This window comes from Plasmodium gonderi (assembly GCF_002157705.1).
Source record: "Plasmodium gonderi DNA, contig: Chr03, whole genome shotgun sequence".
In the NCBI taxonomy this organism is placed as follows: Eukaryota; Apicomplexa; class Aconoidasida; order Haemosporida; family Plasmodiidae; genus Plasmodium; species Plasmodium gonderi.
In genome coordinates, this window is record NW_021628927.1 from 88,471 (window position 1) to 104,516 (window position 16,046).

Sequence of the window (16,046 nt, forward strand, 5' to 3'; positions counted from 1 at the left end):
TTACTCTGTTTTCCTTGTATTTTTATTTATTCTTTTCCTTCCACTCTTTTATATCCTTTTCCTTCCACTCTTTTATATCCTTTTCCTTCCACTCTTTTATATCCTTTTCCTTCCACTCTTTTATATCCTTTTCCTTGTATTTTTATTTATCCTTTTCTTTGCACTCTTATATATCATTTTCCTTATATTTTTATTTATCCTTTTCCTTCTCCTCCTCCTTGTCATTTTCATTTCCTCACTGTTTTCCCATATTTTGTGGTCACAGTGCATGGGTTGAAAAATTCGTGCCGCAGGAGACCCCTTCTCCCATTAGTAAAAATTTAGATCATCTTTTTTACTTCACACGCTACTTCATTTTTTTAATTTTGGACATCTGAGCTTTTTTGATAATTCTTTTGCTTCTCTTAATCGGTTGATTCTTCTTGCTATTACAATTTCGCAAAGATCTTCTCGTGTGACTAGAACTTCTAAGTTCGTATTCATCATTACTACATCTTCTCTTTCTAAGTTTGGGAAATTGTTCGCTCATGTCTTGGCTAACATTTTCTTCATTTACTTCATTTATCGTGTGATTACTCTTGAATTCATTTATTAGATTATACATCCGATCAAATCTTTCTATTAATTTAAAATATGTAGCTTTGTCGTTTTTTTTTACTTTACTTAAAAATATATCATTCCCATTTTCAATAAAATCCGTATAAATATTGTTACTTGGGATGAATACATTATTTTTCAAAAAGGTATATATATTCTCTATAAGATTCATATTCTTTTCTTTTTCTTCTTCTTCTTCATCCTCCATGTTTTTACTGTAATAGTTGTCATATGAGTCTATTTCCTTGTTTAGCATTTCTTTGATGTCTTCTAAAAGACAGTTTTCTCCATTCTGCATTCTGAACATGTAACTACAATTACTATGGCTTCCACAACCAACACAATCGACGCAAATACCACGGCTATTTTCCCCATCACATTGAGCCCCCTTTTCTCCGATTGAGCTAATCAAACTCATGGATGTCATTTCCTTTTTCACATTTGTTTTTCTATCCTCTATAGTCAAATCGGCTTGAAAATTAGGAGTGTTCTCAATGGTAATTCCAGTAGATGTAGACATACCACTCCCGATTGTTGTCGTAGTCACATCTGTGTTATTGCTAATCATGTTATTAAAATTGCTATTGTTAATATTCGCATCTTTTATTTCACAAAACATATCAGCTGATTCTTCAATCTCTTTCCCTTTACTAGACAATTCGTTTATTTCATCACGTGTCGACATATTCATTTCTGATTTACTCCACTTATCTATATTATCATGATCATCATTTTCCATTCCCTTTTTTCCATATTCCTCCTGAACATGTTCATAATTGTATCCACTCCGATTTTCATAGGAACCATGCAAAGCACGATCATGCATATTACACTCAGTGCTTTTAAGGGTCTTATGATGATCTCTATTATCGCCTCTGTTATCCACACTGTTCTCTACACTGTTCTGCATGCTCTTCTCTGCACTGTTCTGCATGCTCTTCTCTACACTGTTCTGCATGCTCTTCTCTACACCGTTCTGCATGCTCTTCTCTACACTATTCACTATGTTTCTCCCCTTTCCATACACAGAAATATTCGCAGAAGATGTGTTATCCCTCTGCTTTGAATGCATACGTCTTCCCTCGACCTTGTCCTTGAGCATTTCAAAAATTATTTTTTCATTTTTTTCCTTCACATGTTCGTCATTTTTTATATCCACAAGAACACTGGCATGTTTTATTTCATAGGCTTTGCTTATATTTAATAGTAAATTGAAAACGTTTTCTTTTAACAAATGTTTTTTATATAGAAAATTATGAATTATACTATCGATGTTTGCATTATGTATATTCATTTCACTGTTACTAATTTTTGTAAAAATGTGATTGAAAAACTTTACTGTTAAATTGTCATATATGTTGATGAAATTTAAAACACTATATTCAAGGTTAGTATTATTTCTCAAACATTCTTGGTTTGTTTCTATGTCTATTTTCATCTCGTTTAACAAGTTATTGCTAATGTCTTCAATGTTCTCTTTTCCACTGCTTCTGCTATTCGCATATATAACAATTGGCACCTGGTTCAGTTTCATATACCCATTATAATAGTCATGTTCTGTTAAATTCATCTCATTTTTTTCATCAAACTTTTGCAAAATTCCTTCATATTTAAATAATATGCTAATGTTGTTACTATATATTATGTTAAAGTAGTGGTTAATGAATTTTATGTACGAATTCTTGTTGCAGCACACACGCATGAAAAAATTTAAGTTGTTAATTAGTTTACTTTTCTTCATGTTTAGATAATCACTTGGACTTCGTTCCCTCTTCTCTACGAAAGATGATATGTTTAGAACAAGAAACACACAAAAAAAAAAAAAAATAAATAAAAATAAAAATAAATAAATAAATAAAATAAAAATAAAACAGAATAAACAAAATATATAAAATAAAACAAAATATACAACATAGAACAGAATATACAAAATAGAACAGAATATACAAAATATACAAAATAAATACGTCAACATGACCCCACGTACTAGTATCTATACCCAAACCAGCATATGCACAAAAATTACAACCACACAAGGTAGAGAAAAACAAAATAGCAAAGTATTCGCATGCTCATGTGACACCTTTATTAAAAAGCACATTCAGGTAATTACCTTTCAATGGGGGATTACTATTACCATGGTTTAATTTTTCCTTCTTATAATAAGATTCAGCGTTCACATAACTTATGTTGTCTACTTTTTCAGTCACTTTATTTCCGTTCTGTTCAACTTTCGATTCTATATTTACCTTTCCACTTAACTCTCCACTAGAGACTCCAGTGACCTCCATACTGTTATGTCTGCTCATATTTACACATCCACTATCGCTACCATTTGTGTTTCTATTTCCATCTATCCTTGGAGCACTCAATGCTTTCTCTGTATTGTTTCGACCTTCAGTTCTTCCTCCTTCAGTCAATTCATTCAAATCTATGTTACCAAAATTAAATAATTTGTTTTTCAGATTATTCATGTAATTAGCTCCCAAAGAATCCCCCGGGGGAAAGTCACAGCACATTGAGCTATTTCGTATAAAATTTGTAAAACGTTTTTTTCCCTCCTCTTGTGCAAACATGTTAAAAAAAAAAAAAAAAAAAAAAAAAAAAGCAGAGAGGAAGGGGATTCGGAAAATGGACACAATACAGTGAAGCGAAATTGTGTGTAATAGATGAAATTGTACCGTCAAACAACTTAAAAATATATAAAATTGATGCTAAAATTGGTGCTTATAGAAATTTGAAAAAAACGATATCGTTCATTTAACAATAAATGAAAAAGTCAAATGGGATAAAAAATGTGTGCATAAGAAGTAATAACAAATGAATGACAAAAAGTTTGCAAATAATGACAAGAAAATATAAATGTAAAACGAAATAGGAATACTCAATTACTCTTTGCACTTATGCAACATCAAAAAAAAAAAAAGAAAAAAAAAAAGAAAAAAGAAGTAATACATAATAGCCTGTCTTTCAATGAAAAACATAAATGCTCAAAGCATATTGTTCAGAATCACTTTAAACTGGAAGATATAAAGAAAATTTCCAACTATAAATACTTTCATTACATAACAGATAATCGTGTACCTCTATATTATAGTCATCAGTGTACACATTTGCGGGAACCTTTTGTAAAAGTAGTACAGGTGATCAATCAAATGTGAATCATCACGAAGATAAAAAAAAAATAAAATAACATAAAATAACCCTCGGTTCTATGGACACATAAATATATGAACATGGACATTATTCATATATCCCTTGTGATTGAGAGATTGTATCATTAGCATCACAGTGTGGCGATGCACAATGCTACAACATTACAACGTCATAAAGTTGCAACCTTATTTTTTGTGACAAGTTTTTTTACGTCCACTTATAGAAAAACACATTCATGTATGCACAAACAGTGTTAATATATGTATGTATATATATTTTTTTTTTTTTTTTTTTATTACTAATACTTGAAAAGGAGTGTGCTGGTGGGACTGTGGTTTCTAACAGTATATAAGTGTATGCAAATATATAGAGACCAAAAAAAAAAGCAGCAAATTATGAGCAACAAATGGGAAGCATGGAAAAAACGCAAAGTTCAGATAAAAGCACCAAATGTGAATCAAAATCGTGTGTAATAAGCAACAAAAATGTTACAAATAATCTAATAAATCGTGGTAGACAAGAAACAAAATAAAGAATAATGCAGTAAAAATTGTATACTTGAAAAATCTAAAAGGGTTAATAAAAAAAAAAGATTGTGAGCGAGGGACAAACAATCAGACATATGTTCACCTGAACGGTCAGCAAAAAATTCTTGTCTAATGGTAATTGTTTATTCTAAGCTTACTTTTCTCCTTATTTATATGCTTATGTAACATTAACAAAAAAAAAAAAAAAAAAAAAAAAAAGTGATCACACAAGTGTACATATACACAAAATGTGTATGCATATGTATATACATATGTGTTCATATATGTACATAAATAAGCATGTTGACAGATATATATATATATATATATAATAATTTTTATAAAAGGTGTGAGGAACAACTGAAGGTTAAGGCGTAGGAGAAGTGGTAAATAATGCGAAATGCAAAGTTGTCATGATGATTCACAATTTGTACACATATATATACAAAATACCAACGTGTGCATACGGTCGAAGCATATATAAAATATGCACACACAGAAAGTGTAAGGAGTAACTAGCAATGGGCTGTGGACAACGAACAATGAACAATCACAATGGGAAAAGTGCAAAAACAGCAAAGGACAATATTTATAATATACACAAGTACAAATGACTTAGAATAAATAAGCATACACGCTCAAGGCACAATAGCAGTAACGTTTTACATTTCGTCGTTATGCACACACACACCCCAAAAAAAAAAAAAAATATAATATAAAAAAAAAAAAAAAATGAAATAAATTATTTTGCTTTTCTTTTTCTTTTATTTCATCATCAAGCATGAACTACAACACTGTTGAATGTGGCCTAAAGAAAATTCAATTTAATGTTCCCCTAATTATGTGTAGACTCATGTTTCAAGTATTGCATATAATTGAGAAGAGAACTGAAGCTCATAATTAGTTCATATGAATGCATAGATATTTTGGTCATAATAGTATATGTAACGGGAGGCATATATGCCTGTTCATGTATAGTATTCTATATGCGCGAGTATACATGCACACACACGAAAAAAACTATGTACTGTATTTGTGCGAGAAAATACTTACAAACTCAGTAACTGAATAGTTAAATAAATTTTTTGGAAAAAAAACATAGATACATCAATATTCTATGGAATTCGATAAATTATGAACTCATCATCCAGTGCAAAAATTGAGGTTTAAAAGATAGCAGTGCATTTATATCAACTCGGATATGCATATAAGCCAGGGCGTGCTTTCACCAGCTTACGAAATGTTTATGTAGAAATGTTCAAAATGAATGCATGCACATGTATACATATGTGGGAGTGCGTATGTATGCATATGTAGGCATGCACATATACTTATGATGTGAAATAAACTTTCTATATAGCTCAGGGGAAAAAAAGAAAAAATTAAAAAAAAAAAAAAAAAGGCACCAAAAATTTCTTCCTTTTCTTTATGAATAAAAAGTAAAAAAATAATGAAATGTATTCCCAATGAGTGACCATACGTAATGCGCTACATATGTTATACATGTATGCTTTGCACTGATAAGTAAATGTCACCAGTGTGTTAACACAAAGATATGTATATATACTTACATACATACAAACCCATGTGTGAATGTGTATATTTATGTGTACTCATAAATTTATGTTAGTCAGGAAAAACTATTCAATAGAAAAAAAAAAAAATAAAATAAATAAAAAATAAATTAGTCTACTACAATGTAGTTTTTTTTTCATTTTTTTTTTAAATTTAAACAAAAATAAACACTTGATTCGTTCTTATATTACAACTTATAAGTGTTTTTTTTTAAGTGTTGTATGTAATTCATTTACAGAAAAAAAAAAAAAAAAAAAAAGAAGGAAAAGGAAAGAAAAGGGTCTACTTAATTGCACGAATTCGAATGTAAAAAATCTGTAGTCAGGGATATGTTTATAAACATGTATGTTTGGTTAGAAGTAGAAGAAGAATTTCTCAAAAAAAAAAAAAAAAAAAGCGTGGATAGGTTAATCATGCGTGCAGACGGGCACATGCCTTTATGTATGCACGTAACTATGTTAAAACTGCTTTGAAACGGAAAAAAAATACATATATATATTTCTTATGCATCTACGTAAGGCTAAAAAAGGGATTAGACATAACAATTATAGCATGCTAAGCGTTCCCTAATAAATAGCACAAAAAAAAAAAATAAAATAAAATAAAAAAAATAAAAAAAATAAAAAAAATTCGTGTGTGTACATATGAATATTCATTCATATGATGTACTTACGTATATTTATGTTTACCACTATATATATATTTTTTAAAAACTTGTGAAGTTATATAAACGTGGTAAATGAGCACATATAAGTGTCAATTTATGAATTTATGTGTTGTAATTTTTTGGAAAAAAAAAAAAAAAAAAAACACGCATATAAAAATATATTGCTTAATATTTAACATTCTAATGAAAATTTTAATGCACATACAAATATTTTAAAAAATATAATTTACATTACACAAAATGGAAATTCAAAAAAAGGTATGGAGAGAGAGCTGGGGGTATACTATAAGAAAAAAAAAAAAAAAAAAATTGTGAAATTGAAATATGAAATATGAAATAACAAGTACTGAATAAAAAAAATGAAACGTGACGCTCTTGTATGTACATCTATCTAGACATTTTTATTTATCGCATTTTTCACCTTAGAAATTGACACACATTATTATGAAAACAAATGTAAGGCAATTCAACTAATAAACGGTTAGAGTATACAATGATATGTGTTCGAAAGGCAAAAGGAACGTAAAGATAAACTTAATGCTAATGTGTTTGCGCACGATTCGTGTATTCACGAATTGGACCGTATTTCACTTTTAGCTATGTGTGAGAGTCATCTTAGGATAGTGAAAAAGAAAACATAAAAAAAACAAAAATGTAATAGATGACATGGAAAAAAAAGCAAAATTTTAAGAGATGGTGTGAAAAAAAAAAAAAAAAAAAAAAAAAAACGAAAAGATAGGAAATGAATAACATGAACAAGTGGGAAATATATAAAGAACATGAAGATTGTCAAAAAAAAAAAAAAAAAAAAAAAAAAAAAAATGTCAAAATAAAATGTTCACTGAAAAATAACATTTTTTTTCATAATTTTGTTGAAAATGCTAGCCGTTCCCCTTTTCATAAAAATGTTCACCCGTTAATCTATGCAGTCATTAGTCTTTCTTTCTTTTTTTTTCACGTTCGATCTAAAATATACACATGTATATATATATGTGTATGTTTATATATAAATACATGAATTTAAATTAACTCACAGCATGCGCTCTGGTCCCATATGCACATCCCGTTCGCCCGTAGATTTTCATGATTTTTTTTCTAAATCGATTCGTCATATCTCTACACTATGTGTGCTACTCACTTTTGAGCTTGAGCAAATATGTACATATTCTTTGTATCTTTTTTATTTTTTCAAATTGTGTTAATCTTGCCTTCTTTACCCAGATAAGTGTCCATGTCGCAGGTGTGTATGCATCCGCGCGTTCATCGTTTGTGTTAGCGCGTCACTAATAAAGCGTATAATATTCATGTATATTTTTTTTGAGCGCAAAATTTTATTATTATTTTTTTTTTTCAAATAATAACATGTTCTTTAAAAAAACATTGATCAATATACTTACAAAATGAAGTGTAAATAATAATATAATCATCATTTTCTTCTACTAGTCTTTGTGTAAGTTCGATCATATTTCGTGTCAGGCACCGAGGGAAGTTCTTTATTTCATTATAAAGTAGGTATTCTTTCTTTACACATGCAGTACACATGTACCTGTATGTGTATGTACATATATATGCCACTTGAGCCTTTCAAATTTTTTTTCTAAAATATCCTTTTTTGCATACACTTGTTTGAAAACATATTTTTGAGAATATTCTCTTTTCCTACCCCCCCCCCTTTTACTCCAATTCTTTACATCACATTCGTGCACATTCCCCTTATATGTACCATTGGCAAGTTAAATAATTAACACATATAAAAAAAAAAAAAAAAAAATCTGAAATTATGTTAAGAAAAGTTATGACATTAAATTATCTCATAATTGTTATGTTTGTTTTAAATTCACGTACAATTCTTAACTAACACAATTCCAATCACATTGATGAATAGTCATTTCTTACATATTTTACACCACTGTTCATAAGTAAACACACATATTTATTCTTAAACACATTCACATTTGTGCAAAAATATTTCCTATTTTTCTATGAATTACATCCAAAAAATAGATGAAAAAAAATTTGGAAAACCTATTTTTCTCATACCAACTCAACATGTATTAAAATAGAAAAAATAAAATAAAAAATAAACTAATCACAATAAAAAGTAATATGCACATATAACCCCATTTTTCGTCATATTAACAAAACACCAATAGATTATAAAAAATTGTCTTAAAATTGAACTAATATTTCTTCGTGAAGGGGAATAGCTTATGGCGTATGTTTGTCTCAAGAGAGGGAAGGTATGGAGGGATATGAATTCAAATATATTATATTTGGAGGATATACATAAGAATATCTTTATGTACTAATTTTATGCACATATGAATGTGCAATTCCCCAAAAAAAAAAAAAAAATTCCATTTTAGCCATTCAATATTATGCATACGTAAACATTTTAACGTTAACACAATAACGCCCTTCACCTCTTCACCTCTTCACCTCTTCACCTCTTCACCTCTTCAACTCTTCACAGTGGAGCTGGGACAGAACATGAATCCAATGTATTGTGTCATATACTTCCATTTTTTTTTTTTTTTTTTTTTATGTCCCAAAATTTTAAAAACAGTTATTCAGCGGAAATTTTTACTACATATTTGAATGGCCTTGCTTAATACATTCATAAAAGATTTTTTTTTTTTTTTTTTTTTTTACCTTATTTTGTCGAAGTCAATGAGAAGGTGGTAGTAATGGTAAAAATTGTCAAAATTGTCAAAATAGCAAAACTGAGAATGCACCTTTTATAAGGGATATATCAACTAAAAGGTATCATGATGTATAACGACTTCTGCACATGTACAAAAAAAGCACACAAACGTATTCGTCACTTTGCATGGTTATACATTTCAAAACGACTAGAAACAATTTTAATTCCTTTTACGCGCATGTACACACTTTTAAAGCAATCGAAGGGTTATGTCTTATCGATAAATTAATAATTTTGAAAAGACATAATTGCACCACTGAATAGAACACGTATACAAATACATGCTCTTATTTGCATAAGTACCAACAAGGGACATTCTGTTTGCACCATTTTTTTTTTTTTTTATTCTTAAAATAAAATTTTTCATATGCTAAGGAAGAAAGAGGTGCTTCCTTAAAAGACAACATTTTTTTCGAATTTATATGAAAAATTAAAAAAAAAAATAAATTATTACAATGACACTAATTGATTAGTTTTTTTTTTTTCTTTTCTTTACTGTAAAAATGAAGCAAGGTCGAATTCCTAAGTTGTTGTAACATATCACTGTTGTGTATTAACAATTTTTTAATTTGTCAAAAGCAAATATTCGCTTAAGATTCTTATCTCATTCGTTCTGATGTTGATGAAGGGCGCGGATGGTATCACATCCAACTTATCACAAAAAAGATATGATCGTACAGGTGGTGCAAAGAAAAAAAAGGAAGAAAAACAAACATATACATGAACATATATATGAGCTTAATTTATCCCGCCAAGGGTACTTTATGAGCCTCAAGTAGTTGAAACACGTTTTCATTTTTCTTATTAGCGGTTACGCCCTTTAAAAGAAAACTGTCAAACGAATGAGACACAAATAATAATGCGTTGTTTCTTAAAACTAAAAAAAAAAAAAAAAAAAAAAAAAAAAGAAATAACAAATAATATCATATTCGTCAAAAAATATGAAATGGATGATGGCGGATCGGGATTTTTTCCGTGGGTTTCACCTTCACTCCTTTATTTTCATATGTACTTGTCCAAGACTCCCTAAAGGTGATATTGGCCATTTTTGTTTGCTCTCTATTTATCATAACATGATTTTATGAGAATGGCCTCAGGTAATATGTTTCATCATTTGTATAATTCCTTCTTTGTCATTCCTCCACTGCATCTTCTACTGCATCTTCCACTTCTTTGTCTTCATCAACCACTTCCTTCTTTTTCGCCTCACTCTCCAGCCGCTCTTGCTCCATTTTCTTCTTCCATTCGAGAGCCTTCTGAAATATTTTCATGTTCTGCAACCAAAAAAAAAAAAAAAAATTAATCATACATTTTATCCCTAAATTTAATCAGCAAAGAGATCCACAAAGTAAACCCATTTATGCGTATAAAAATTAAAAAAATTTTTTTTACCTGTGATTGGTTTCCATCGTCAGGGAAAACGTAAGTGGTAAACTCCTCCATAATTTCATCTTCGTCTTTTTTGATTATTTTTCTTTTCTTAACTTTTTTCGGAAGTCTCTTCTGAACCTTTTCTATAACTTCCTTATCTCCGTAATCTTTTTCAATTTCATATAAGAAGTTGAGTAGTATACATCTCTCATTGATAAGTTCACTTTTTTTGCAAAATTCAATTCCATTTTCTAAAATTTCTCTACATTTGGCGATATCGTCAAAGTAGATGTACTGAAACTCTGCATAGCTTTTGAATACCTATAACAATATACGGATTAATATATGTTCAGATATATAAACTATTTCTCACAAAATATGGAAAAAGAAAAAAAAAAAAAAGTAAAATGTGAAATCTCTCTGTGTCAGACTATTCATTATAAAAATAGCACATTTAAAAAAAGTATAATATACAAGCATTAATCAATTCTAACATGAAAATATTACCTTATAATGCTGAGTTATGTTCAGTAGTCTCTCATATAACTTCTTCGCCTTCTCATACTCCTGCAGATTTATTTCCAAATCGATATAGTTCTTCCATATCTAAGGGGTGGTGGGAGATATGTAGATGTAATAAAAATATGTAAGAAAAATGTGTTCTATAGATAAAGTAATGCATAATGATGAAAATGGTCAACAAAATCGAGGAAACAGAGAGTGAACACAAAATATAGACAGAAAATTTTTCGTACCAGCTCTGGCAGTTTCATATCATCTAAGCTTATGGCGATTTCTGCAATTTGACGGGCTCTATCAACCTCGTCCAGAGATAACTCGAAATTCATCATTGAAATCCAGCCCTGTTAAGGTAAGAAAATGTTGAAGATGAAGGATTTTCATGGAAAGTAGTTACCAGCTTCTTACAAACTATATACATATATTTTTGCAATTATTCATGTTCTGAAATTAGGCACATCCTGCCATTGGGCATAACGTTCTTACACACATATTGAAATTTTTTTTTTTTTTTTTTTTTTTTTTTTTCCTTCTTTCTGGTTGAATAATACAGTACACACGCACTTACCTTAGAGTTGAAGGGAAATGTTTCGACATACTTGGCATATATATCTCTGCATTCCTTGATATTACCGAGACGTAGTTCCATCTCACAGTATTCCTCAAAAATTTCCTCCTTTTTGACAATTTCAATTGCTTTATTGTAAATAGATCGAACTTTGGGAATATCCATTTGGCGAACTTCAAAACTGGCATAAAGAATATAAACTTTTTTGAAAGTAAAATTTTGTTTTTTCATAATTTTTAAAATATTTTTGTACACCTCTCTAGCCCTTTGTGCATTTTCTGCATATAATTCTTCAAAGATAGCATAATTAATCCACAAGTATATGTATCTTTTCCAGAACTTTTTATTTGATACAAGGGGTATAACGCTAATAGCCCTTTCATATAACTCCCTTATACGAATAATACATTTTTCTTTATTTATTGAATTCATATTTGATTCTTCTAATTTTATATAAATAAACCATGTATCATAGTCAGATGGATTCTTTTTTATTTCCTCTTCATACGTAATTCTTTCCTTAATCATGAGGGTCTCATCTAATTCATCTTTATTTGCATACTTTTTCTGAAACTGTAGAAAACTTTTATACAAAAATTCACTTTTATTTTTCGGTAAAATTTTCAAAGCTTCAATATAAATTTTTCGACATCTTTCATATTCATTATTTTCTTCCTCAAAATTGCAAAAGTGTATGTAAAAATGTTCGTCTAAAAAAGATGGTGGTAATAATTCAATGCATTTTTCAAAACATGCTCTAGCTCTATCAACATTTTTATACTTCCTTTCAAATTTAATAAGTTTATAAAAACATTCTATTTTGGGTATGCTCACAATAAGTCTTTCAAAAATATTTCGGCATTTTCCTATTTCTTTGCATCTTTCTTCAAAATTTATGTAGCTTAAAAAAGATGTTTCATCAATTTTCCACTTTATCCACCTTTCATAAATATTTCTGCAATTTACAAAATTATTTAATATTTCTTCTAAATGTGCATATTTCTTCCAAAATATATTTTCCATAGGTAATAACAAAACAGCCCTTTCGAATAAGTTCCTAGCACTATTAATATTTTTATTCATTAATTCTACATCTATATATTTCAGCCATAAATTTATATTTGTGTATTCTATATTTAACGCCCTTTCAAATATAGACCTTGCTCTCTTTATGTCTTTCTGTTTTACTTCCCAAAGAGCATATTTTATATAAGTACTAATTAAGTACCTTCTTTTCCTTATCTTATCTTCATATTCCTTTCTCTTGCTTATTTTATATTCATTCAGTTCACTTTCGTCAATTAAATTGTAATTCACTTTTTTCTCAACTTCTTCCAAATCTAATGCCTCATTTATCAGCTGTTCTGCTGTTATCTGCACTTCTGCAGCACTCTTGTTCTTTACCTGTTGAATTTGTGTACAAAAATGGGAAAATAAAATATTATTCTAATATAAAAAAATACAAATAAACAAGGAACGCATAAAAAAAATGAAAAATTAGATAAAACATAAAATGTACAAGGAAAAAAGATTCAAAAAAAAAAAAAAAGAATCATCTTTGATGACACACATTTATAAAACATCTTTTTTCCCCAATCATTTATTTGGTTCTTCCAGTTTGATTTTTTCTCCCTCTAGTGTTTTTCACATACCTGCAACTTTCTACTGTTAACATTCATGTTGTTCCTTTTTTTTACAGTTTACACGGGGACAGGAGGAAGTGGGATAACAATCATGAGGATTAGTAATAACTTCGAAGAGGATAAGGCAAAATGTGAGAAAATTTGGGAAAATTCATGAAAATAATTCCATCATGGAATGGTACAGGTGGGTTCCACTAGATCAGTTTTTTCACTTGATCAAGTCCATTAATAGATGGTTATACATGGCAGGACCTTATCAAAACAACGCAGTTTCAAGAAAAAAAGAGAGAAAATAAATAAAAAAAAAAAAAAGTAAAAACATCAAAATTTTTCCTACTTCCTAAAATGGGAAAGTTCAAACAGTCATACATGGAGGAGAGAAGAAAGGAGAAATAGAAATATCCTTCACAAAAAAGATAAAAAAAATTCCTATATATCTTTTCTATCTATTTCTTATGAATTTTGCCCATCTGGTAAATTTCTCTCTTTTTTTTTCCCATCTGGTAAATTTCTCTCTTTTTTTTTCCCATCTGGTAAATTTCTCATTTTTTTTCCCCCATCTTTCTAAATTTCCCCCACAGTCCAGGGATTCTTCTTTATTAACCTCTTTTTCTAAATTGCCAAAATTATTGTTCCAGAAAAAAATAAAAACAGAAAAGCAAAAAATTGCTATTTTGAAAATTTCCCAATATAGGCTAAAAAAAAAAAACAAATGGCTTATCCCATCCCTCAATTCATGATAAAACTGTGAATTTGAAATACACGCAAAAATAGAATATCCTTCAAAAAAAAAAAAAAAAAAAAAATCCCAATTCAAAAATTCCAATTTCAGGATTACTCATTAATTTTATTGCAAACCTTACCTATTGTCAAATTTTCAACGTTGCTGCTGAGGGTTTACTCTCTCATTTCGTCCCTTCACATGGATTTCTTCTTCCGCTGAAAGAAAATTCTAAAAAATTGCCAATGCTGGTAAATTAACCACAATGGGATATATACGCATATTATGTATCTGCTTATGTATATATGCACACATATAACATACTTATATCATCCCATTCCGGCTAATTTACCAGCGCGAATTCCCACAACAAACGGAAGTATACTAACCACGCCTCCCGTGAGCGCTTAACATATATATATGTAGATCACACATTTTCTCCAATTTCTATACCTAGCAGACATTGTTATGTATACAACTACAAAAAAAAAAAAAAAAAAAAAAAAAAATATACTTAAGATGATGAGAAAAATATAACAACAATTCAAAAGAGCCATTTGAGTCCGCATATCCTTTGTGAATGGGATATAATATGAAAAAGAAAATCACTAACATTTGTGTACCCTTATTCTGTTCAAAGAAAATTTCCAAATTGATACATCTTTATTTTGACAATAAAAAAAAAAAAAAAAGTATACACGATGAGATGATCTAATAAGTTACAAAGCTGCTTAAAAGTACCTTTACTCTTTAAAATTTTGTTTTCACGAAGATTGGTTCAGAAAAAAAAAAAATATAAAAAAAAAAAAAAAAAAAACAGATGCGCAAGTGTAGGTAAAAATACAGGTATGTCCATAATGTTGCTACACATAAATAAACAACTTTATGATTAGACGGAATCAAAATGTCTGAATCAAAGGCGCAGATGTGCAATTAACCATATTTGTGGAGTTGTACTCTTTTTTTTCCTTTTTTTTTTTTTTTGGAGTGGTAGGGAGACATAACAGATAAAAAAGGGAAAAAGAAGATTGTTAACTAGCTGATACTTTTTGTCACTTAAAAAAATTATTTTGTCAAAAAAAAAAATTAAAAAAAAAGTTAACGTCAAACTAAGTCGAACCAAGTTAAGTCAAATGAGGTTATGGCACACTAAGTCAAATTAAGTTTAGCCACATTGTTCTGAATTGGGTCCAATTAAATAACAGTACGGAATGAGGTAATAAATCAAAGAAGTCATCATAAATAGGTATGTATTCGGTGAATACACAAGTGGGGCAAATAGCAAAGTAATATATGTCACATGTGCAAAAAATGTTCGCACGATCAAAAAATAAAATAAAATCAGGTCATATAAAATGAAATCACATCAAATGAAATCGCGTCAAATGAAATCGCGTCAAATGAAATCGCGTCAAATGAAGTCACGTCAAATGAAGTCACGTCAAATGAAGTCACGTCAAATGAAGTCACGTCAAATGAAGTCACGTCAAATGAAGTCACGTCAAATGAAGTTATATAAAATCAATAACTTGTGTGTTAACGTGGTATATAACATGGAAGGGACTGAACTGACAAATAGTGTATGATCTCATAAAATGCTTTAAAATAAACAAAAAAGGTATGAATTATTAATGACGGAATAAAGAAATTCACATGCCACGAAATTATAAAAGCTATGTGTTTAATATTATTCTATAAAAAAAAAAAGATGGAATAATAAACGACTCAATTTATGTTATACATGTTTTCTCGTTTTATTAACTTCCTAACACATTATTAATGTATCGTTCTTTTTTTTTTTTTTTTTTTTTTTCTCATTACTTAAACATATAGAGATATCAAATACATTGATCTCATTTAATTATATATATTTTTTTTTTACTCATCTGATTTTCTTCAATTTCCATACTTTCTCTCTATTCTTATCCCTAACCCCCTCTCCCTCCTCTTCTTTCATTTGTTTCAAGCTCTTCCCATCACATCATATCCAATTTAAAA

The 16,046-nt window shown here is 29.1% G+C and overlaps 2 protein-coding genes across 2 annotated transcripts; both read right to left on the reverse strand.

Annotated features, from left to right (window-relative positions):
* Positions 1 to 346: 346 nt before the first annotated feature.
* On the reverse strand, positions 347 to 3,173 carry PGO_030150 (hypothetical protein, conserved; the record flags this gene model as incomplete). Its single annotated transcript, XM_028686003.1, has 2 exons — positions 347 to 2,373; positions 2,711 to 3,173. 2 exons carry the CDS (start codon positions 3,171 to 3,173, stop codon positions 347 to 349), a joined length of 2,490 nt encoding a protein of 829 aa, XP_028541804.1.
* Positions 3,174 to 10,359: 7,186 nt separating this feature from the next.
* PGO_030160 (splicing factor) lies at positions 10,360 to 13,363 on the reverse strand (the record flags this gene model as incomplete). Its single annotated transcript, XM_028686004.1, has 6 exons — positions 10,360 to 10,500; positions 10,619 to 10,918; positions 11,105 to 11,203; positions 11,353 to 11,460; positions 11,685 to 13,088; positions 13,337 to 13,363. The coding sequence occupies 6 exons, from the start codon at positions 13,361 to 13,363 to the stop codon at positions 10,360 to 10,362; spliced, it is 2,079 nt and encodes a 692-aa protein (XP_028541805.1).
* Between the last annotated feature and the right edge of the window lie 2,683 nt (positions 13,364 to 16,046).